Here is a 22,850-nt window from a genome sequence, read left to right on the forward strand (position 1 = left end):
AAATTTCATTGATATGGAAAGATAATTCTCACAGAATTCCCGATTTTGTAGCGTTTGTTGCTTTGACTGTTGTGAACGGATGGATGCATTTGTTTGTTCATTATTATACAAAATGTGAATCAACGCTTGTATACTTTTTTTAATTTTTAGAATCATTATCATATCTATTGGGTACAATATAATTATCAATAGAGAATTGGCTTTATAATGATAAATATGAAATCTGCATGAATTAAAATAACATTTAAATATATTTTATGACCGGGTAACACAAGGCAGCCTGCTAATGTGTGTGCATATATATATAAAGTGACCTTGTCTATAAGCGGAATGGTCTCTACCAAACTGTCAATTGTTAGTTTACAGACTTGAAACTTGATATATAGGGGCTTTGAACCTATGAAACAAAATCAATGTGTTTTTAGCTGGTAAAAAAAACAGCTGCTAAGGGAGTTAACATTTTTTTTTTAAAATTGCATGTTGGCAAGTGTAAGTCAACTACGCATGTTACTTTTGTGCATGTGCAAATATACATTTACCTTTTAACAAAGTTATATTTTAAGTTTTTATACGAATGTGGACTTAGCTCAGATGGTAACAAATTGTTAGAGAGCTATGTTTTGGTTTCGATTCTAGCTGATGGTACCCAAGTTAGGTTTTTTTTAATTTTTTTTATTAACTTTTAAAATCACTACTATATACTGGGTACAATATAATTATCAATAGAGAATTGGCTCTTCAGTAATAAATACGAAATCTGCATAAATTAAAATATCATATTGAAGCGTATCTGATGACCTAATAATGCTGAGGTAATGTTCCTCTTTTGTTTTAATTTTCTTTTCATTTTGTTCTTGCTGTGGATGGGGCATTCTACCAGATGCCAAACATTCTCCCATTGGGTTAGTTACTCCAACCGAGAGATCTTTTTAAGATTCTAACAAAATTGAACAAAATTCATAAGAAAACCTTTTTTTTTTTTTTTTTACATTTTTTATGCGTTTTCATGTCATATATATATATATATATATATATATATATATATATATATATATATATATATATTATATTATTATTACATTTTTTTCTTTAAATTTGTAACTAAAGTAAACTTTTTATTTTCATGAATATTTTTTTTTTTTTTATTGCTGTGGGGCTGGGCAACCAATTTTTTCAAATTAAATTAAATTTCCTTATGATTAGCTGGACTCTTCTATAGTCGCATTAAACAATGTTAAAGTGGCGTGAGAAGAGACAGCGGGTGTGAAAGAAACTTCGCCAACCGGGTAGCTTTCCGATATATGATTTAAGATGGAGACAAAAGGATCATTACCAAATTTCTGTCTCCACATGAACTCGAAAAGATAACTGTTGAGAAGCTCCTGGCGTTTGCAACTGGCTGTTGATCGAAGGTGGAGATATTCAGTTGTTACGAACGACCGTTTGAGGGTGTGTTGTTTACTTAATTTAATGATTTCCCCCCCTTCCAATATTTTCCCCAAGGATCATCTGCTCCTTTGCTGCACATTGATCAGTGTCTTACCTCAGATTACAGTCAAACCCGAACGCATGACGTCATATTTAGAGCAAAGCCAAGCAGACAATTATGTCTGGTTCAAGTTTTACACATACACCAAGATTTGTTTTCAAAGTGTCTCACCGTTAAATATTACTTAACTAGCGGGACCTATGGAAATTCCACAGTGAACTCCTTCATATGTAATATATTGATGTTTGCATTCTATGGATGTTCAGCGTAAATGAAGATGCCTTGCTATTATTGTAGCTTTTTTTGTTAAAAATGCAAAAGTATTTATCTAAGCTAGCAGGGACGTAGCCTGGTCATAACATGCACTTAAATATGATATTTTCATCTATGCAGATCTCGTATATATTATTATAGAGTCAATTTGCTATCGATTCTTATATATTATGAAGTTGTTATTTCAAAAATAAAAAAATACATCCATATGGCATCGACTTAAACCGAAATCAAAACTTATGAAGAATTCTTGGTAAAATTATTTATTACAAGAAATGGAAGGTCATAACAATTAAACGACAATCACTCGGAAGAAAAAATATGTAAGCGTGACACACAAAATAACACACATGCTATTGTATTAATATATAGATTATTATTTCCTGATATTTTTAAGGCTGTAAACACACAAAAACAAACTAGGGTCGCCACGTACAATGCAAACTGCCTTGTATTTTTTTTGTTGTCTTTTTCAAATTTTTTCAATGGATTACACCCCTCTTATATAAAGGATTTTCATTTAATCTAAGAGCAATGATGTAAAGACCTTTATTATCCAATGTATTCTGTATTGTTTTCGTGCATGCAATTTTTGCACATTTATGCATTGATTCTGTATACTCAGTATTCTATAGTTAGCTATAACATATGCTGGTCCAACAGATCACAGGTAGTCTAGTGTGTGTATATATATATATATATATATATATATATATATATATATATATATATAGCTATATATATATATAGCTAATAAACATTCCAACTAAATCTTTGTCTTTGGAATGTTTACTGGCGATATATATGCTCTGAAAGTGTAACTTCATTTTTATTGGGTTAATTAATTCTGGCAGTTTGCAAAAGAAATTATTGAACTTAAGAGCGTATATTTTTTTTGTAATCAAACATGTATTACTTGTGTGTCCCTTTTTTATGCTAATCCTTGCGCAATTAATATCACTAAAAGCTATTTACGTATTCGGCATACATTTTTCATTTTGTGATATTTTATCCCCATCCCCATGGGCTAAAATATACCTTACTTAATATTATTGTGCACACAAACATTAGCATCATCAACAACAACAACAAGCAGTATTGAACATAACATACTATCAGAAGTAAATTCTAATGTTAAAATACTATATAAATAGGTATTAGTGTTGGGACGATTAACCGGAATTGGAAAAACCCTGAACTTTCTGGGATATCGGAATCCAAAAATTATGTGCCTGCTTTCGGATGTCAAAAAGCAATTCTTTTTATTGTTTCGTTTTTGTCTTTGTTTAAAACTTATTTCCCGTCATTGCTAATACTAACCATAACATGATAAATGTTTATTGATTTTAAACTGAGTAAAATGAAAATCTAAAGCTCTATCCCTCCTCCACAAGTTTATTTTTTTTACATTTCTGAAAATATACATCCATATTTCGTGGGTTTTAACGATAATCTGATCACCCTAAAAAACAACAAAAAAAACCCTAAAGCTTAATATTTAGATTTTTAAAAAGAATCGGAATCAGTGATTGTATTGGAATCGGAGGGGGGGGGGTCTTGGAATTGTCTCATCTATAATATAAATCTCACTTCTCTGTTTAAATGTATGTATGTATGCCTAAAACTTTCGACAGAGGGTATGGATTTTAACGAGACTTGTAATTGTTTGGAACTCGACCCTTCAGACAACAAATATCGAAAAATTGGCTAAAAGCATTAATTCCTTCACCCTCAACTGGGACCTTTTCTACAGGGAGGTGTTGCTTTTTTCGCCAATATTTTTGAAAGTCATCCCCTGTTTTCGATTGACTAGACTTAATTTAAACCTACATCACTTCCGGTTTAACGATGGCCGCAACAGCAAAGACGTCACCCCCTCCTTCCTTACACACACACACACACACATTCTTTTCTTCCTTTGCGGTACGGGTTCGAGCCTGTCTGGCTACGACCACTTTATTTTTGGCTCAACACACACACACCTGCAAACATCCAGGCCACCTAGGCTAGTCACTAATAAATATATACACGGAACAAGTTCACAGGAAAATCAAAGAACATGCCAATGTGAATCTGCCATTCATTGATCAAAAATGTAAAAGAAAATCTTAGCCAATCACACCCTACCCAACAAAAATATATATACTTGAAGGGAGCACCTCGTATTTAGGTGAAAATATGATCGAAATTATGAAATAATAACGGTGCTTCGTATTATTTGGATTTTTCGGACTATTGTTCTCATGTTATTTTCACGTTTCAGTTGATGTAATCTTCATAAGTACTATGTAAAATTCAGTTCTAAGTGATACTCCTTGAGGTTGAAGGTTCACTACTCAGTGTGGGCGAGACTTAAAATACAGTTGTGAATTACTGAGGACTTCTACCCCATCGTGGCTGACAGAACGAGAGCTTGCTACTTCCGTGGATTAAATAAAGGGTTCCATTTAAAATCTCATACAGATTCTAGAATTTGACAGAAAGATTCCAGAGTTCTGCAAGATACAACTGAAGGTCGTTGTGAAAATAACACTCCAGATGAGAACAGTAGTCTGAAGAATCCAAAGAATACGAATAATCAATCTCCGTCTATAAAAATTAAAAATACATGACTGCTACGAAGATATGTTTGCTATGAAAAAAGATTTTCTGGTGAACAGGGATGACAGTAGTAGTAGTAATAGTAAACCTGAGCATAAGATTAACAAGTCCTCTAACTTTCTGTACGGATGTCTACTTTAGAAGTTTTCTACCTGAAAAAAATGTAAAAGTTACTTCAAGTAAACAAAATGAAAACGCTCATTGAAAATTAGCCTACATCTACGCCAAAGCAGATTTGTATGTAAAACTTTGGTTCTTGTCTAGAATTCTCTCTGTATTAAAAAACAAAAAGAAAAGAAGACGGTATGATGTATGTACTGATGATTGAATGAAAATGTCATTCTGAAAATCACATAAATTGATCAAGTAGTTTTATTTTTAATTAAGAAAATCAAATTTAATGAGTAAGCAAAAAGGGGCTGTTTCATGTCATCTTGAAGAAACAAGAGCAGATAACTCTGCAATAATACAAACTTGCGAGATAAATCTTGTAATGCCTACAATTTCCCAATGATCGCTTAAAATCGTTTAAACATGATTTTCTTTATACAAATAAAACTACTTGATCAATTTGTGTGATTTTTTTAATGATCTTTTCTTTCCTTTTTTATTTTCTTTTTTTTATGGAAGAATTCTGAAAACCAACAAAGCTATTGAGTAGAAAGCTATACTCGTCAATAGAATAGGGGAAAAATTTCTTCACTTTTTATGTAAGATATATCAGACATCTCATGCAATGTCTGTGAAAGTGCATCTTGTATGTCATGGATCAGTGATTTAATTATTTATATCAGTTATTTCATTTGCTTTTTTTTTTTTTTTTTTTTTTTTTTTTTTTTTTGCACTATTAAAACTTGTGTATAGTCTACTCTTTCAACCATAGCAGGGTGAAGCGATTCATACCTTTCTCAAATATATTAGTCAAACCTAGCATAATATGCCCACAGTTTACACTGGGAATCACTAAATCACCCATCATCAGCATATTCATTCATGCTCCATGCCTGATTCAAGGCTCCCAAAACAGCTATTTTACAGTGGAAGACCGGCAGGAGGACAGCGGAAATAGTTCAAGGACAATCCAAAGGTCTCCCACAAACAGTTCGGTTTGTATTCTAACTCGTAGGAAAGACTAACCCAAGACAGATGTTCCTGGAGTGCTGCAAGTTACAAAGGGGCTACAATTGCTGAATCTGCAAGCAATGAAGAATGCAAGAGAAAACATGACATTAGGAATGACAGAGTAGTCAGCACCTAATACAGAATTATCCACAGGTGTCCAACCTGCAGAAATACTTCAGAGTTCGAATTGGTCTAACAAGCTATTTTCGAACTCACAGAACAATTGCATGATCACGATGGACGAACATCATATAACAACAGTCTAAACATAAAATGTATTGTAGATCATTTCTCTAAATGATATGTCCAGTTTTAATTCTCAAATAGTGGAACCAACCTAGAAGCCGTGGATAAATTCATTTACTTTGACAGTACTCTGGCAAGGGCATATCACATAGACTAGGAGGTGACCAAAATTTTCATTCCTTGTGCCAGTATTTTTTTACAATCAACTCCGATGTGCCATGCAAATACTCTCTTCCTTCCTATCTTTCAAAATGTGTAGTAATGTTGTGATATAGTCTGCAGTTATAACAATTTATTTGAAAAAATATACTCTATATATTAGAAAAAACAGAAATCAACATCTCTGATACAGAATTATTCCACAAGTGTCCAACATGCGGAAAATACTTCAGGGCTCGAATCTATCTAAAAAGGCATCTTTGAACGCACAGAACAATTGCATGATCATGGCCATCTTAGCAAGCGACGGACAGACATTCAGTTTAATGGCTGTTTTAAGTGCTAGCATACTTCGTATAAGCCTGCATAGGTTAGTCATACCAATGATCTTATTTGGGCTTTGAATGTGATATTATTTTGAATAGTTCTCAGGGGTTTCTTTTAAAAGGAAATATTATGCAAGGGGTTGTCATGGCAAACTCTTGTACAGAGAGGCCTTAGAAATTCTAGGACAGTTTTTAGTAGACATTCAAATATGTACGTGTTTCTGATAATTTGATAATTTGCTCTTTTGAGCAAATCAGTGATTGTATATTCATTGGATAGAAAGCACTCTGGGCTTGAAATTTGACTTATAAAGTCTAATCACGTCAGAGTGGTTTCCCCTAGGAGAGTGAATATATATATATAACACCACCTGGCATTGTCCAGTCGTAAAATATGCTTAATATGTTTTAATTCGTACAGATTTTGCATTTATTATTATAGAACAAATCATCTATTGATTATTATATTGTACCCAACATGTTGTGATTTCAAAAGTTGAAAAAAAAGATTTTGTGCCATAAACTAGAATCGAAACCAAAACACATAGTTCTCCAACCATCTGAGCTAAGTTTATACGTATAAAAAAGCTTAAGGAAGAAATGTATATTTGTGCATGCATAGAAGTAAGGCTAGTTGATTTACACTTGCCAAGTTCCAATTGTTTTCAATTTTCACCTTTTTAGCAGCTATTTTTACCAGCTAAAAACGAAATTAAATTTGTTTCGCAGGTCCAAATCCCTTATATACCAATTTTAAAGTCTGTAGACCAAAAATTGATATTTTCCGAGATGTTTTATGCGACATGTGCAAGTTACATGAGGCGTGATTCATTCAGTGACACGGGTGGACTCACGTGAGAGAGACAATTATATATAATGCCCATTAGATCGGTCATACTCGAAAGATAAGGTAGCAAAAGCCCTTGTCAGTGATTTAGCTGGTTCCCCGACAAACCTAACCGACGAGGAGGATGGCTAGTCACTAAGTAAAATGACGGTATGAGCTGGAAACGGACCAGATGTCGGCAAACATCTAGTACCTAAAATATCAACGTTTTTTGGTATACTGCTTTTAAGTGATAGTTGAACACTGAACAGAACTAAGTACTGGTTGTGTTGGGTTTGCACGTGTTACTCGGTTTTGTTCCTTTGGAGTAAAGTGATATTGCAGTGACGCTGTAAACGACCGACCTAGTGCACGGTTGTCTATCCCAATGACTGGTGACCTTTGATTACGACCCTCGTGTCTAACTCTGTCCCGTGGGGTGGCATAGTAAATAGGTACAACCATGTACACTTCATCTAGCAATAAGGAGAGAACAGTCATTGTTGAAAATGGCGGGCAATGAAGATAAATGAACGGCATTATACAATAATATTGAACTTATCTGCTTTGTTTTTTTATTTTTATTTTTTTAAATCTATTTTGCTTTCTTTCTCGGCTAGTTTCATACCAAAATGAAAAGGTAAAATGTTGTTTGTAGGTTGGGTATTCTCAATTTGGAAACTCCGTTGTTCTTTGTTCGTTTGTGGGTTACTTAAGGAACATTCCTGAAACTTTTAAACAAAAGATCATGTTTAGTTTTTTTTTTTTTTCTTCAAAAATGAAGCTAAAAGGGAAACAATCAGTTATTGTTTTTATATCACCTATCATAAATCTTTGCTTTAAACCTTTGACCGCAACACTTGATTACTCCCATGTGCCTCTCTCTCTCTCTCTCTCTCTCTCTCTCTCTCTCTCTCTCTCTCTCTACCTTATTCTCTCTCTCTACCTTATTCTCTCTCTCTACCTTATTCTCTCTCTTTCCCTCTAACTCCCTCCTCTTTCTCCCTCTCCCGCCCTCCTCTCTCTACCTCTACCTTCGTCTCCTCTCTCTCCCTCTCCCGCCCTCCTCTCTCTCCCTCTACCTTCGTCTCCTTTCTCTCTCTCCCTCTACCTTCGTCTCCTTTCTCTCTCTCCCTCTACCTTCGTCTCCTTTCTCTCTCTCCCTCTACCTTCGTCTCCTTTCTCTCTCTCCCTCTACCTTCGTCTCCTTTCTCTCTCTCCATCTACCTTCGTCTCCTTTCTCTCTCTCCATCTACCTTCGTCTCCTTTCTCTCTCTCCATCTACCTTCGTCTCCTTTCTCTCTCTCCATCTACCTTCGTCTCCTTTCTCTCTCTCCCTCTACCTTCGTCTCCTTTCTCTCTCTCCCTCTACCTTCGTCTCCTTTCTCTCTCTCCCTCTACCTTCGTCTCCTTTCTCTCTCTCCCTCTACCTTCGTCTCCTTTCTCTCTCTCCCTCTACCTTCGTCTCCTTTCTCTCTCTCCCTCTACCTTCGTCTCCTTTCTCTCTCTCCCTCTACCTTCGTCTCCTCTCTCTCTCTCTCCCTCTACCTTCGTCTCCTCTCTCTCTCTCCCTCTACCTTCGTCTCCTCTCTCTCTCTCCCTCTACCTTCGTCTCCTCTCTCTCTCTCCCTCTACCTTCGTCTCCTCTCTCTCTCTCCCTCTACCTTCGTCTCCTCTCTCTCTCTCCCTCTACCTTCGTCTCCTCTCTCTCTCTCCCTCTACATTCGTCTCCTCTCTCTCTCTCCCTCTACCTTCGTCTCCTCTCTCTCTCTCCCTCTACCTTCGTCTCCTCTCTCTCTCTCCCTCTACCTTCGTCTCCTCTCTCTCTCCCTCTACCTTCGTCTCCTCTCTCTCTCTCCCTCTACCTTCGTCTCCTCTCTCTCTCTCTCTCTACCTTCGTCTCCTCTCTCTCTCTCTCTACCTTCGTCTCCTCTCTCTCTCCCTCTACCTTCGTCTCCTCTCTCTCTCTCCCTCTACCTTCGTCTCCTCTCTCTCTCCCTCTACCTTCGTCTCCTCTCTCTCTCTCCCTCTACCTTCGTCTCCTCTCTCTCTCTCCCTCTACCTTCGTCTCCTCTCTCTCTCTCTCCCTCTACCTTCGTCTCCTCTCTCTCTCTCTCCCTCTACCTTCGTCTCCTCTCTCTCTCTCTCCCTCTACCTTCGTCTCCTCTCTCTCTCTCCCTCTACCTTCGTCTCCTCTCTCTCTCTCCCTCTACCTTCGTCTCCTCTCTCTCTCTCCCTCTACCTTCGTCTCCTCTCTCTCTCTCCCTCTACCTTCGTCTCCTCTCTCTCTCTCCCTCTACCTTCGTCTCCTCTCTCTCTCTCTCCCTCTACCTTCGTCTCCTCTCTCTCTCTCTCCCTCTACCTTCGTCTCCTCTCTCTCTCTCTCTCCCTCTACCTTCGTCTCCTCTCTCTCTCTCTCTCCCTCTACCTTCGTCTCCTCTCTCTCTCTCTCCCTCTACCTTCGTCTCCTCTCTCTCTCTCTCCCTCTACCTTCGTCTCCTCTCTCTCTCTCTCCCTCTACCTTCGTCTCCTCTCTCTCTCTCTCCCTCTACCTTCGTCTCCTCTCTCTCTCTCTCCCTCTACCTTCGTCTCCTCTCTCTCTCTCTCCCTCTACCTTCGTCTCCTCTCTCTCTCTCCCTCTACCTTCGTCTCCTCTCTCCCTCTACCTTCGTCTCCTCTCTCTCTCTCCCTCTACCTTCGTCTCCTCTCTCTCTCTCCCTCTACCTTCGTCTCCTCTCTCTCTCTCCCTCTACCTTCGTCTCCTCTCTCTCTCTCCCTCTACCTTCGTCTCCTCTCTCTCTCTCCCTCTACCTTCGTCTCCTCTCTCTCTCTCCCTCTACCTTCGTCTCCTCTCTCTCTCTCCCTCTACCTTCGTCTCCTCTCTCTCTCTCTCTCCCTCTACCTTCGTCTCCTCTCTCTCTCTCTCCCTCTATCTTCGTCTCCTCTCTCTCTCTCTCCCTCTATCTTCGTCTCCTCTCTCTCTCTCTACCTCTACCTTCGTCTCCTCTCTCTCTCTCTCTCTACCTCTACCTTCGTCTCCTCTCTCTCTCTCTACCTTGTTCCTCTCTCTCTCTCTACCTTGTTCCTCTCTCTCTCTACCTTGTTCCTCTCTCTCTCTCTACCTTGTTCCTCTCTCTCTCTCTCTACCTTGTTCCTCTCTCTCTCTCTACCTTGTTCCTCTCTCTCTCTCTCTACCTTGTTCCTCTCTCTCTCTCTACCTTGTTCCTCTCTCTCTCTCTCTCTACCTTGTTCCTCTCTCTCTCTCTCTCTACCTTCGTCCTCTCTCTCTCTCTCTACCTTCGTCCTCTCTCTCTCTACCTTCGTCCTCTCTCTACCTTCGTCCTCTCTCTCTCTCCCTCTACCTTCGTCTCCTCTCTCTCTCTCTCCCTCTACCTTCGTCTCCTCTCTCTCTCTCCCTCTACCTTCGTCTCCTCTCTCTCTCTCCCTCTACCTTCGTCTCCTCTCTCTCTCTCTCCCTCTACCTTCGTCTCCTCTCTCTCTCTCTCTCTCTCCCTCTACCTTCGTCTCCTCTCTCTCTCCCTCTACCTTCGTCTCCTCTCTCTCTCCCTCTACCTTCGTCTCCTCTCTCTCTCTCTCCCTCTACCTTCGTCTCCTCTCTCTCTCTCTCCCTCTACCTTCGTCTCCTCTCTCTCTCTCTCTCTACCTCTACCTTCGTCTCCTCTCTCTCTCTCTACCTTGTTCCTCTCTCTCTCTACCTTGTTCCTCTCTCTCTCTACCTTGTTCCTCTCTCTCTCTCTACCTTGTTCCTCTCTCTCTCTCTCTCTACCTTGTTCCTCTCTCTCTCTCTACCTTGTTCCTCTCTCTCTCTCTCTACCTTGTTCCTCTCTCTCTCTCTACCTTGTTCCTCTCTCTCTCTCTCTCTACCTTGTTCCTCTCTCTCTCTCTCTCTACCTTCGTCCTCTCTCTCTCTCTCTCTACCTTCGTCCTCTCTCTCTCTCCCTTCGTCCTCTCTCTACCTTCGTCCTCTCTCTCTCTCCCTCTGCCTTCGTCTCCTCTCTCTCTCTCTCCCTCTACCTTCGTCTCCTCTCTCTCTCTCTCCCTCTACCTTCGTCTCCTCTCTCTCTCTCTCCCTCTACCTTCGTCTCCTCTCTCTCTCTCTCCCTCTATCTTCGTCTCCTCTCTCTCTCTCTCCCTCTATCTTCGTCTCCTCTCTCTCTCTCCCTCTACCTTCGTCTCCTCTCTCTCTCTCCCTCTATCTTCGTCTCCTCTCTCTCTCTCTCTACCTCTACCTTCGTCTCCTCTCTCTCTCTCTCTCCCTCTCTCTACCTTCGTCTCCTCTCTCTCTCTCTCTACCTTGTTCCTCTCTCTCTCTCTACCTTGTTCCTCTCTCTCTCTCTCTACCTTGTTCCTCTCTCTCTCTCTCTCTACCTTGTTCCTCTCTCTCTCTCTACCTTGTTCCTCTCTCTCTCTCTCTCTCTCTCTCTCTACATTGTTCCTCTCTCTCTCTCTACCTTGTTCCTCTCTCTCTCTCTACCTTGTTCCTCTCTCTCTCTCTACCTTGTTCCTCTCTCTCTCTCTACCTTGTTCCTCTCTCTCTCTCTACCTTGTTCCTCTCTCTCTCTCTCTCTACCTTGTTCCTCTCTCTCTCTCTCTCTCTACCTTGTTCCTCTCTCTCTCTCTACCTTGTTCCTCTCTCTCTCTCTACCTTGTTCCTCTCTCTCTCTCTCTACCTTGTTCCTCTCTCTCTCTCTACCTTGTTCCTCTCTCTCTCTCTCTCTCTCTCTCTACATTGTTCCTCTCTCTCTCTACCTTGTTCCTCTCTCTCTCTCTACCTTGTTCCTCTCTCTCTCTCTACCTTGTTCCTCTCTCTCTCTCTACCTTGTTCCTCTCTCTCTCTCTCTCTCTCTACCTTCGTCCTCTCTCTCTCTACCTTCGTCCTCTCTCTCTCTCTACCTTCGTCCTCTCTCTACCTTCGTCCTCTCTCTCTCTCTCTACCTTCGTCCTCTCTCTCTCTCTACCTTCGTCCTCTCTCTCTCTCTACCTTCGTCCTCCCTCTCTCTCTCTACCTTCGTCCTCTCTCTCTCTCTCTACCTTCGTCCTCTCTCTCTCTCTACCTTCGTCCTCTCTCTCTCTCTCTCTCTACCTTCGTCCTCTCTCTCTCTCTCTCTACCTTCGTCCTCTCTCTCTCTCTCTCTACCTTCGTCCTCTCTCTCTCTCTCTCTACCTTCTCTCTCTCTCTCTCTCTACCTTCGTCCTCTCTCTCTCTCTCTCTCTACCTTCGTCCTCTCTCTCTCTCTACCTTCGTCCTCTCTCTCTCTCTACCATTGTCCTCTCTCTCTCTCTCTACCTTCGTCTTCTCTCTCTCTCTCTCTACCTTCGTCCTCTCTCTCTCTCTCTACCTTCGTCCTCTCTCTCTCTCTCTACCTTCGTCCTCTCTCTCTCTCTCTACCTTCGTCCTCTCTCTCTCTCTCTACCTTCGTCCTCTCTCTCTCTCTCTACCTTCGTCCTCTCTCTCTCTCTCTACCTTCGTCCTCTCTCTCTCTCTCTACCTTCGTCCTCTCTCTCTCTACCTTCGTCCTCTCTCTCTCTCTCTCTGTGCCTTCCACTCTCTCTCTTTCTGTGCCTTCCACTCTCTCTCTTTCTGTGCCTTCCACTCTCTCTCTTTCTGTGCCTTCCACTCTCTCTCTTTCTGTGCCTTCCACTCTCTCTCTTTCTGTGCCTTCCACTCTCTCTCTTTCTGTGCCTTCCACTCTCTCTCTCTCTCTCTCTCTCTCTCTCTCTTTCTGTGCCTTCCACTCTCTCTCTCTCTCTCTCTTTCTGTGCCTTCCACTCTCTCTCTGTGCCTTCCACTCTCAATCTCTCTTTCTCTATCTCTCTCTCTCTCTCTCTCTCTCTCTCTCTCTCTCTCTCTCTCTCTCTCTCTCGACCATCACCCCCTATTTTCCTTCACCCCCCCTCTTCTTTCGTTTCCCCTCTCTCATTATGTCTCGTCTACATCCCGAGCCACGCTATTTCCCCCTCCCAACCCTTTATAACTCTCCCTAGCAACACGCCGTGTACGGAGAGAAGTGCACGCAATAATTCTCACTTTCTTGAAAGAAGAAAGAAAAAACTACTCGACCAGCTTTTTCTTTCTTACGTGCCACATGACGTTTATTATTAGCCGCGTCTTTACGTTTTAAAAATCGTTTCATTTCTTTCATCAACGGACCACGAAGCAAGCTTTTCCTTCCCCCTCGTCAATTTCTAATGGACAAGACTTTCCAACTTTTTTCGGGTGTTTTTTTTTTTTTTTTTTTTTTTCATACATTGCATATTTTACATATTTCGTCTTACGATTTAACAAAAACAACTTTATTATATATTATTTTGATACTACGATTTTTATTCCTTAGAAATAATAATAATAATAATAATAATAATAATAAAAGAAAGCATACCTATGTAGACTTGTTTAAGCTTGTATATTGGGGGGGGGGGTACTTTCTGTTCCTGTATATGACTGGGGCACGGTATTGTTTCCCCACTCTTAGAAATAACTTTTTATTAATTTAAAGACCTCGATATTTTTTCGGAGGATCCATCAGTAATTTTTTTTTAATCTTTCTTTTGTGATAGATTACAATGACTGACACCTTTTTTATTATCGTAGTCATTTTGAAATTCGAAAGTAATATGAAAGGTCTAAACTGAAGAAAAGAAATTAATTTAAGTCAAGTATTTTGGTTTTAAAACAAAGTTGAGTTTCGTTCGTTTTTTTTTTTTCTTTCTCTTACACGACATACTACCAAAAAACCCACAGACACTACTCTCGCCCCCTAGAAAATCTCATCACAAAATTGATCAAATAGAAGTAGCGATTTCAGACACTGTCTATCGATCTTATCGAAAAGTTTATTAAATCTAACTACAGATAATACCCCAAATTTCTCCCTTCTTAAAGGATATGTTTTACCGTGGACAACAACGAAAAAGTGGTTAAAAAAAAAAAAAAAAACAAATATAACAACTAAATGTTACCAAAGGCAAGATTGGTTATTCCTCTATATAGCTAGAGAAGTTTTACTTATTTATTTTAACTTTTAAAGAGTTCATTTAGTTAAAAAAAAAATAATAATAATAATAATAATAATGTCGCAATGGTCGACGCGGTAGAGCCACATCTTTGGAGTCTAGATAATAACTATAAAAAAAAAAAAAAAAAAAAAAATCTCAGTCGTCATGGTTAACATTTACGTAACGTCGCTCGACACTTGTTTTTCAAACTGAATAAACGCTTTAAAATAAGTTGAAATATAAGACTTATTCAGCTAGGTAGACAAGTAACTTATCTTGGATTTGATAGCATTTTTGTTATGTTTTTTAATTTTTATTTGTATTTAATTTTTTCTTTTTCTTACTTTTTCGTTCTGTTATTTGTTGTAAAAACATACTTCTTTTCGCACCTCCTCGAATAGTTATAGAATATCGTTTCTTTTTGAGGCCATGACACTAAATTGTCACTAACAATACTGCTATTACTACCTATACCTACTCTTAAAGAAGAAAGTCAGTAACAATAGTTCTGCCACCCAGAAAAGTTTCAATTATTTTTAAAACATGAACAATTTATATATATTTTTAATTTTATGGGGAGGAGGTCAAAAAGTGAGGCATTCCCTGACGTCTGCTGTTCAGTCGGCTTGCCCTGGTATTTTATTTTTGAGGCTACATGCAGTAGGTGGGCTGACCTTGCGCCGAATTTCGCATCAAGTAGGTATATAAAAATTAATATTGTTATTATTACTACTACTACTACCATAGATTTATTCTTCCTACCCTCACTTTACTTTCCGACGATGTCGTTAACACGACGACTACTACTTGTGATATTTTTAAGTTCTATTTTCTGCCACTCCCATTATTAAGTCTAGGTTTTTACTTTGACTACTACCACCACCACAACTAGCCATGATTCTCTCTCTCCCCACTCTCTCTATAGTTGTCTAGTGAGTCTCTCCCCTCCTCCTTCCTGCGTAAGGTTACCTCCCTTCCTTTCTCTTTCGTTTATCTGTTCGCTGCTGGCCTATTTTTAGCAGTTTCACACAGCAACAAGCGAAGCTGATTGACGTCACTGGCAGCTGATTGGCTGAGGCAGCGGGGGTCAGAGGTCAGTGTCTTGTGACTCATAGCGCCAGCATTCTTGGAGTGCAATTTGTACATGTGACCTAAATGGAAAAAGCATACACACACACACACACACACACACAAAGTTCGCTTAGAAAAAGATACTTTTTATTTTAAATTCTGTCCTTTTTCTACTTTTTATTTTATACTATTTGTCCACTTTGATGGGTCAGTTATGAGAAAAAGGGGTGGAAGAGTTGATATCTAGGATTTTTACGCACATATATGCGTGTGTATGAAACGCGGCCCGTCCATGGATAATCAGTAGCAGCAGCAGCAAGCAAGCACCTGGTCACAGCTGTGGCTAGATTGAACGTTATATCTTTTGATTTATTTATTTACACATGGCCTGTTTATTTACAAGTCTCTCCCACCGCAGCAAAGATGGACATGGGGTCAATTTATAGTGCAGTGTCCCCAACACAGAAAAAAAAAAAAACACTGGATGGGTGCAAAATTTTGACTAGATTGGACTTGTCGACATTACCCGATAGGGACACTTCAGACGACTATAACCGCCTTCCTCCTCCTAAAGGAGAAAGTAATTCCTGGGAGGAGGATGCCACCCTAGAAAAAAAGTTTATTAAAACATGACGTATGCCTTTATCTTTATTATTGTTGATGAAATTAAATAAAAAAATTCAAAATATTTTTATTTAGTCCCTCCACCAAAAAATGAACAATGTCATTTTCTAATTATCATTAAACTTTTTTTACGAAAAGATTTTAAAAAAAATCATTCTGATTATAAATTGTGTATTATAAAAAAAATAGACAATTCTACGGAAATATTGCTGCTTGCTGCAATCGTTAAAAATCTTAGTCACGTGAAGGTTTTCTCGACTTTTTCTTCCTTTGTATTTTATTTTTCTCCAATTTACGAATTGCCCGATAAATTATTTTCCAACACGTTTACCGAATTCCTTTAATAAAGGGGGGGGGGTCGAGTAACAAAATCTTTTAGGGAGGTGGGGGTGGGTCAAAACTTTATTTTTACGAACATTGTTTTGTGAAACTCCAGAAGTGTCGGCTCAATTTTATTATGGAATATCACACCCATTCGTCCAAATATTGGACTTGTTTTTTCCTCATGAAATAAAATTTATATTTTTAGCGTTCACTAATTTGTACTTTATATTAGAAATTGTTACCTGCCGCGGCCGCGGTCACTTTCTTTTCCATAATTTTATTTCGTATCTTCATTTTTGTTTTTAATTTCGTTAAATTTTGCTAAGGTCATTTATTTTTATGTGTAAAACTATTTTTTTGTGGAACAACAAATCTCTCCAGAAGTTAGGTAAAAAATATTAAAAATAGCGGTTGTGAGTGATACAAATGACATAAAAAAAATAATAAAACATTGGGTTTGTATTATTGTACACATAGATTCGAAAAAGTTGTCAAAAAACAAATATATAACAAATAAATGTTATCAAAGGTAAGATAAGTTACTTTTCTACCAAACTGGATATATTTTTCGTGTTTTTATTCAATGTAACATGTTTATTCAGCTCGAAAAACATACATTGTTTACCGATGTATTGGAATATTTAAAATGGCGCCCGACTCTCTCTTTAACATGGTAAGTTCGGGAAAAGATGTTATAAATAATAAACTAGAAAAAATATTAAAAAACTACCGAATATATGTCAACCTATGTCACGGTAATATATTGAGCGAGTTTCTAACAGTATTTTATCTAGTTTTATATTATAGCACCTTTTCCCAAACTTATCGCGTTAAAGAGAGAGTCGGGCGCCATTTTGAATTTTCCAATACATCGGTAAACACGGTATGTTTTTCGAGCTGAATAAACATGTTACATTAACACACTGAAAACATATCCAGTTAGGTAGAAAAGTAACTTATCTTACCTTTGATAACATTTATTTGTTATATATTTATTTTTTGACAACTTTTTCGAATCTGTGTACAGTAATACAAACCCCACATTTTCTTTCGTGTCAGTTTTTTAAAATTTATTTTAAACTAAAACAGAAAGTCCGGTTTTGTAATCGGAACATTTTCCCATCGAGGTTAGGTTTTCAGTTGACACCGGTGGTGGTACGATGCTTTTGAAGCGCCATTTTTTTATTACAAAAAAGCAAAGACCAACATTTATTGTTTTATATAACTTTTCAACCAAATATTTTTTTTACTCTTTTTATCAAATCCAATCCTACCCGAAAAGAAAATTATGAACTTGCCATTGACTGCTTTCTGAACTTCTTTAAAAATGGCGACTATATTTTCCTGGCGAGTTTTCATTTCGGCATTTTATCTGTACGATGGAAACTAATTACTTTATCACTATTTAAATATTTTTAGTTGTTTACAATGCCCAATATGTGACCTGAAACATTAGGCTAAAATGAATTTACATTACTAATAGGAATTAACTGAAATTTTAATGTAATTTCAAGATTTTCATTAAAATAATTTTTAAAGTTTTTCTTTTTCCAGTTCCGTTTTTTTTTTTTTTTTTTTTTTTTTTTTTAAAAAATCAATTGTGTAAATTTCCCAATAATTAAGTCATTCCTCCTTGAAACTATGAAAATGTTAATAATAAAAAAGATTTTTTTTAAAATCGTTACTTCGGAAAATAAACTGTTAAAAAAATTTCTATTTCACGTAGTTGTCGCATATATTTCGTTAATTTTCGATTCTATTGTCTTGTCCTGAAATAAAAGGCAATTTTGTGGTAAATGTGTAGTTTAGTGGCGTAAATTATTTGACAAAAAAATTTTTTTAAACTATTTAGTTTTAACACATTATTAGACCAAAGGCCGAGGTAAAACCAGAAAAAAATTAATTTTTATTATTTTTTCATCATTTTTATTCAACTCACATTCGAAACTGGGGTTGTTTGTGTACACATAGATTCGAAAAAGTTGTCACAAAACAAATATAGAACAAATAAATGTTATCAAAGGCAAGATAAGTTATTTTTCTACCCAACTGGATATGTTTTTAGTGTTTATATTTAATCTAACATGTTTATTCAGCTCGAAAATCATACTGTGTTTACCGATGTATTGGAAAATTCAAAATGGCGGCCGACTCTCTCAGAGACGATCAGTTTGGGAAAAGGAGTTATAAATAAAAAAAAAGTCAAAATACTGTTAAAAACCCGCCGAATATATGTCACGGTAACATATATTGGGCGAGTTTCTAACAGTATTTTGTCTGTTTTTATTTTATTTATAACTCATTTTTCCAAACTTACCGCCTCAAAAAAAGAGTCGGCTGCCATTTTAAATTTTCTAATACATCGGTAAACACTGTATGTTTTTCGAGCTGAATAAACATGTTACATTAAATATAAACACTAAAAACATATCCAGTTAGGTAGAAAAGTAATTTATCTTGCATTTGATAACATTTGTTATATATTTGTTTTTTGACAAAACAAACCCCGAATTTTTTTTTTTTTTTAATTAAAATTATATTTCCTTAAGTAGACTTTTCAATAGATGTTTTACAATTATATATTAATACAATAAAGGTTTTGGCTTTCAAATATTTTTATGTTTGTAGGGGTGCAGAAGTTTAAGAAAAATTAAATTTCTTTCCCCCAAACAAAAATTAAAAAAAAAAAAAAAGGAATGAAACAAAACGACACCTACTCCTGATTTAAATGCACCGCATTTATTTTTCAACAAAAACAATAAGGTGATTACACAAAGGTTCAATTGGTGAAAGTTCTTGCGAAGTCATTATGATTAAAATGTTAGGTGAAAGTCCTTCGTGGAATTAATGAGTTTAGAAGTCCTGTGTGAAAATAATGAGATTATTTTAAAGTCTGTGTTTATCTGGCGAAGTTCGCCTTACTTAAAAAGTCCCATGAGGGAAATAATTCGTGAGGAAAGTGATTTGTTGTTATTAATTTAGAAAATGTGCGGAATGAATGCGTGTGTGCATAAGTGATTTTTGAGTGTCTGCTTGGCGTGTGTATCATGGTGTTGGCAGCGACGATGTTATGAACACGAGAGGCATGTTCTCGTTGTGTCGTCGAAGCGAGAAGAAAAAAAAAAAAAAAAAGCTGAACTGTCTCCATAGAAAACTGATGCGTTTTATTCATTTTTGGCTCCAGAACACGATTGCTCCTGCTGATATTTTGGTTTTTGGAAAAGCGTTAAAAAGACAATCTTAATTTTTTCATTGGTTACTTCTGTCACATGATGCTGTCTTCAACTACGTCCGCCAAAAATATGTTCATTTTATTTTTGTTTTGAGAAAAGTGTGTGGGCGTATTTGAAATTGTGCCGTTGCTGACAAAACGTTTTTTTTTTTTTTTTTTTTTTGTGCAAATGCGCAAGGAAAAATTGAAATGAATAAAAGTTTGTTTATTGGCGAGCGTGTGTGTGTGACTGCACAAATACCCCCCCTCCCCGATTGGAAAAAGATATAAAACTGTTTTTCTCTTTTTTCAATATGTAACGTACTCCTTAAAACGTTTCAGCCCGTGTACTTTCCTACTGGTTTTCGTTTTGGTAGTCGCGTCGGCGTTCTGTACAACAGTAAGTTCTGTAAGAGATTGCTTCAGTGGGGAAATGTCTTGAAAATCTTCGTCAATGTATACCGGTTTAAGTCGGTCCAACGTGATAGTGTCTCTTTTTTCTGGTTTTTGAAATGGTGAAATATTTATCCTGCCTGCCCAGAACTGAGTGTGGACTCGAATAATTTGGACAAAATGGCTTTTTCACCAAGTCGTTTCTGATAAATACGTGTTTGGTGGTGTGAAGATCTTTTGGGATATAGGAGTGTCTGTCTGTCTTCCTGGTAGGTGCGAAATTTAGACGGGACATTTTGTCTTTCAACTCTGTTACGAACGTGGTTGTAGGTGAGATCTTCGTGTGTTGATCAAAATATTGACCCAGTAGAGCCAAAGTGGAACCGAAAACTACCTCTGCGCTGTGCTTTCTAAGTCCTCTTTTACAGAATTCCGTATCATTAATAGTATCAAATGTATATTGTCTGCCCAGTCTGTATTGTTCAGACTCATTGCCAGGGAGGTTTTTAACTTCCTGTGAAAGCGTTCAACCAAGCCATTCAAGGATGGATGATATGCCGTAGTCTTGATGTGGTTCATTCCCAGTTATTGATTGGATTCCGTAAAGAGTGTTGATTGGAATTGCGAACCTTTGTCTGTCATGATGACTGTGGGTACTCCGAAAATGGCTATCCAGTCCTGAAGTATGACTCTGGCTATTGTTGAAGCTGAAGTATCCTTAACGGCTATGGTGGTAGGCTATCTGGTGAATCTATTGACGATAGTTAGGATATGGGTGTGTCCCTTTGAAGTGGGTAATGGTCCTACTAAATTGATGTGGATATTGGTGAATCTAGCATCGAGTGTGCTAAAGGAACTCAGTGGTGATTTCGTGTGTCTGTGAATTTTATGTTTTTGACAAGGTATGCACGTTTTAGTCCAATTTCGAATATCTGTGTTCATATTTGGCCACACGAAACATTGCGTAATCAGCTTTAAAGTAGCTCTTTTCCCTGGGTGAGATAAATTGTGAAGATGTTGGAAAACTTGTCTTAGGCTAAATGGTATGTACGGTTGTGTTTGTTTCTTTGCCGTATCGCAATAAACAATCGCTGTACTGAAGGGTACGGGCATTTTATTTGAGTTGTAAGGATGTGTTTTCCTGAACATCTGTAAGCGTTGTGTCTGATTCCTGTTCTCGTGCTATCAATTCTATGCTTAGCTGGAATTTAGAGAAGTGATCATGGCTCTGGATAAAGCGTCTGCTACAATGTTCTCCTGGCCCTTCACGTATCTTATATCCGTGGAGTACTGTGCAATGTAATCAAGATGTCTGATCTCTCGTGGGCCATATTTTGTCCACGTGTGTGTAGCGCATAAGTTAACGGCTTGTGATCTGTGTAGATTGTGAAATTTCTGCCTTCCAAGATGTGTTTGAAATGTTTAATCGCCAGATAAATTGTCAATAATTCCCTCGAAAATGTGCTGTATTTTCTTTAGCCGAAGAAAAATGATATAGGGGTCATCCCATCATCGGTCAGCTGGTGTGTGACTGCCCCTACGGCTACATCTGACGTGTCCGTTGTAAGTATGAGTCTGGTGTCTTCCTTGTCATTTATGTAAGTCCGCTTTGTGAAATTTACTAGGGCTTTCTTCACTTGAGTAAAAGCTGCTAAGGCTGATCCATCTAATGTCAACTGTTGGTTCTTGGTCTTGTTCTGCAACAGTGATGTTAGTGGCGTGAGAATTTCAGAGCAGTTGGGTAAGAATCGCCTGTAATAGTTGATTATCCCAATAAATCGACAAACTTGTCGAGCAGATGTGGGCTGTGGAAAATTAGCGATGGCATTCACTTTTTTGGGTAGTGGTGATATTCCGCCCTTGTCAATCGTATGTCCGAGGAAGTTGACTTTTAACTGGCTGAAGATGCATTTTTCAATGTTTACTTTTAGGCCATAGTAAGATAATATCTTGGAAGCTTGATCCAGGTGCTGTTTATGTTCGTCAAGGTTTTTACTAGCAATCAGGACGTCATCCATGTATGCAAATATGAATGGCAATCCTCTGAAAACCTTGTCTATTAAACAATGGAAAGTTTGACTAGCGCTTTGAAGTCCGAAGGGCATGTGAGTGAATTCGTAAAGTTGTCAAGGCTGTTTTGTGGATATCTTCCTCTGCTATGAGAACTTGGTAGTATGCCTTCACTAGATCCAACTTCGAAAACGTTGTTGCGTTCTGTAATCCGATCGCAAAATCATGGATGTGAGGAATCTGGTATCTGTCCGGTGCAGTTTGTGCTTTCAGTCTTCTGAAATTGCCGCATGGGCGCCAGGATGTACCGTCCGATTTTTGCACCATATGTAAGGGAGAAGACCATGCGCCTTTTGAGGGTCGGATGATTCCCTGTTGTCGCATCTGCTGAAATTCTTCTTTCTGTATTTATCCGGTTTTAAATATCTGGGGGTGGCGTGGACTGGTAAAAAAAAATCTTGTTAGGTACTTATTTGCCATAGTATTGAAGTTATCGCCTCCTAACATTGCCGCTGTCTGTATACTGCAGAAGTGCCGAAACTTTTTCTGTAAACGAGTTTTTTTTTCTTTTTTTCCCTAAAATGTCATAGTTTATCAAGATCGAAAGGCTAGTCGAGGATAAGGGTCAATGAATTTGCAAAGTGGATGGCGAAACACCGCAAACCGCGATGTCTTTGAAATCTTGACAAAGACTTTAAAATAAGAAAGGAAACAAAATGGTGCTAGAAACCCACCCAATAAATGTTACCGTGACATTTATTGGTTGGGTTTCTACCACCATTTCGTTTTATTTCTTATTTTGAAGTAATTATTGAGACTTCAATGATGTAAAGAGACGGCGCTGCTATTTTTTCTTGTTCACTGGTAGCGTCAATGTTACTTGTTTTTTTTTTTTATTTATTTATTTATTATTATTTTTTTTTTCGAACGAATAAACATTTTACATTAAATAAAAACACTAAAAACTTAGGTAGAAGAGTAATTTATCTTGCCTTTGATTACATTTCTATTGACAACTTTTCATACTTCAGTGGATTGTAATACAAACCCACAAAGTTTACTTATGGAAGTTCTGTTTAGTTTTAGGTACATATAGGGGGAAAGGGGAATTATTGACTTTGTACGAGGGTCGTTCAAAAAAAAAAAAAAAAAAGTAAA

At 37.9% G+C, this 22,850-nt stretch overlaps 1 protein-coding gene across 10 annotated transcripts in view; it reads left to right on the forward strand.

Moving 5' to 3' along the window:
* LOC145248926 (dual specificity tyrosine-phosphorylation-regulated kinase 1A-like) overlaps window positions 1–22,850 on the forward strand; it is a 443,307-nt gene that overhangs the window by 289,398 nt on the left and 131,059 nt on the right. Inside the window, exon 1 of one of the 10 annotated variants that reach the window (XM_080110710.1) lies at window positions 13,472–14,755. The exons of the other annotated variants lie outside the window; for them this stretch is intronic. Coding sequence (XP_079966836.1) covers window positions 14,632–14,755 — 124 coding nt within the window. The 5' untranslated portion in view covers window positions 13,472–14,631. Of the gene's footprint in view, window positions 1–13,471; window positions 14,756–22,850 lie in introns of those variants that run through there. 10 annotated transcript variants of the gene reach the window in all.

The sequence above is a fragment of the Euprymna scolopes genome, chromosome 27 (assembly GCF_053919585.1).
Source record: "Euprymna scolopes isolate OS-2025 chromosome 27, ASM5391958v1, whole genome shotgun sequence".
NCBI lineage: Eukaryota > Metazoa > Mollusca > Cephalopoda > Sepiida > Sepiolidae > Euprymna > Euprymna scolopes.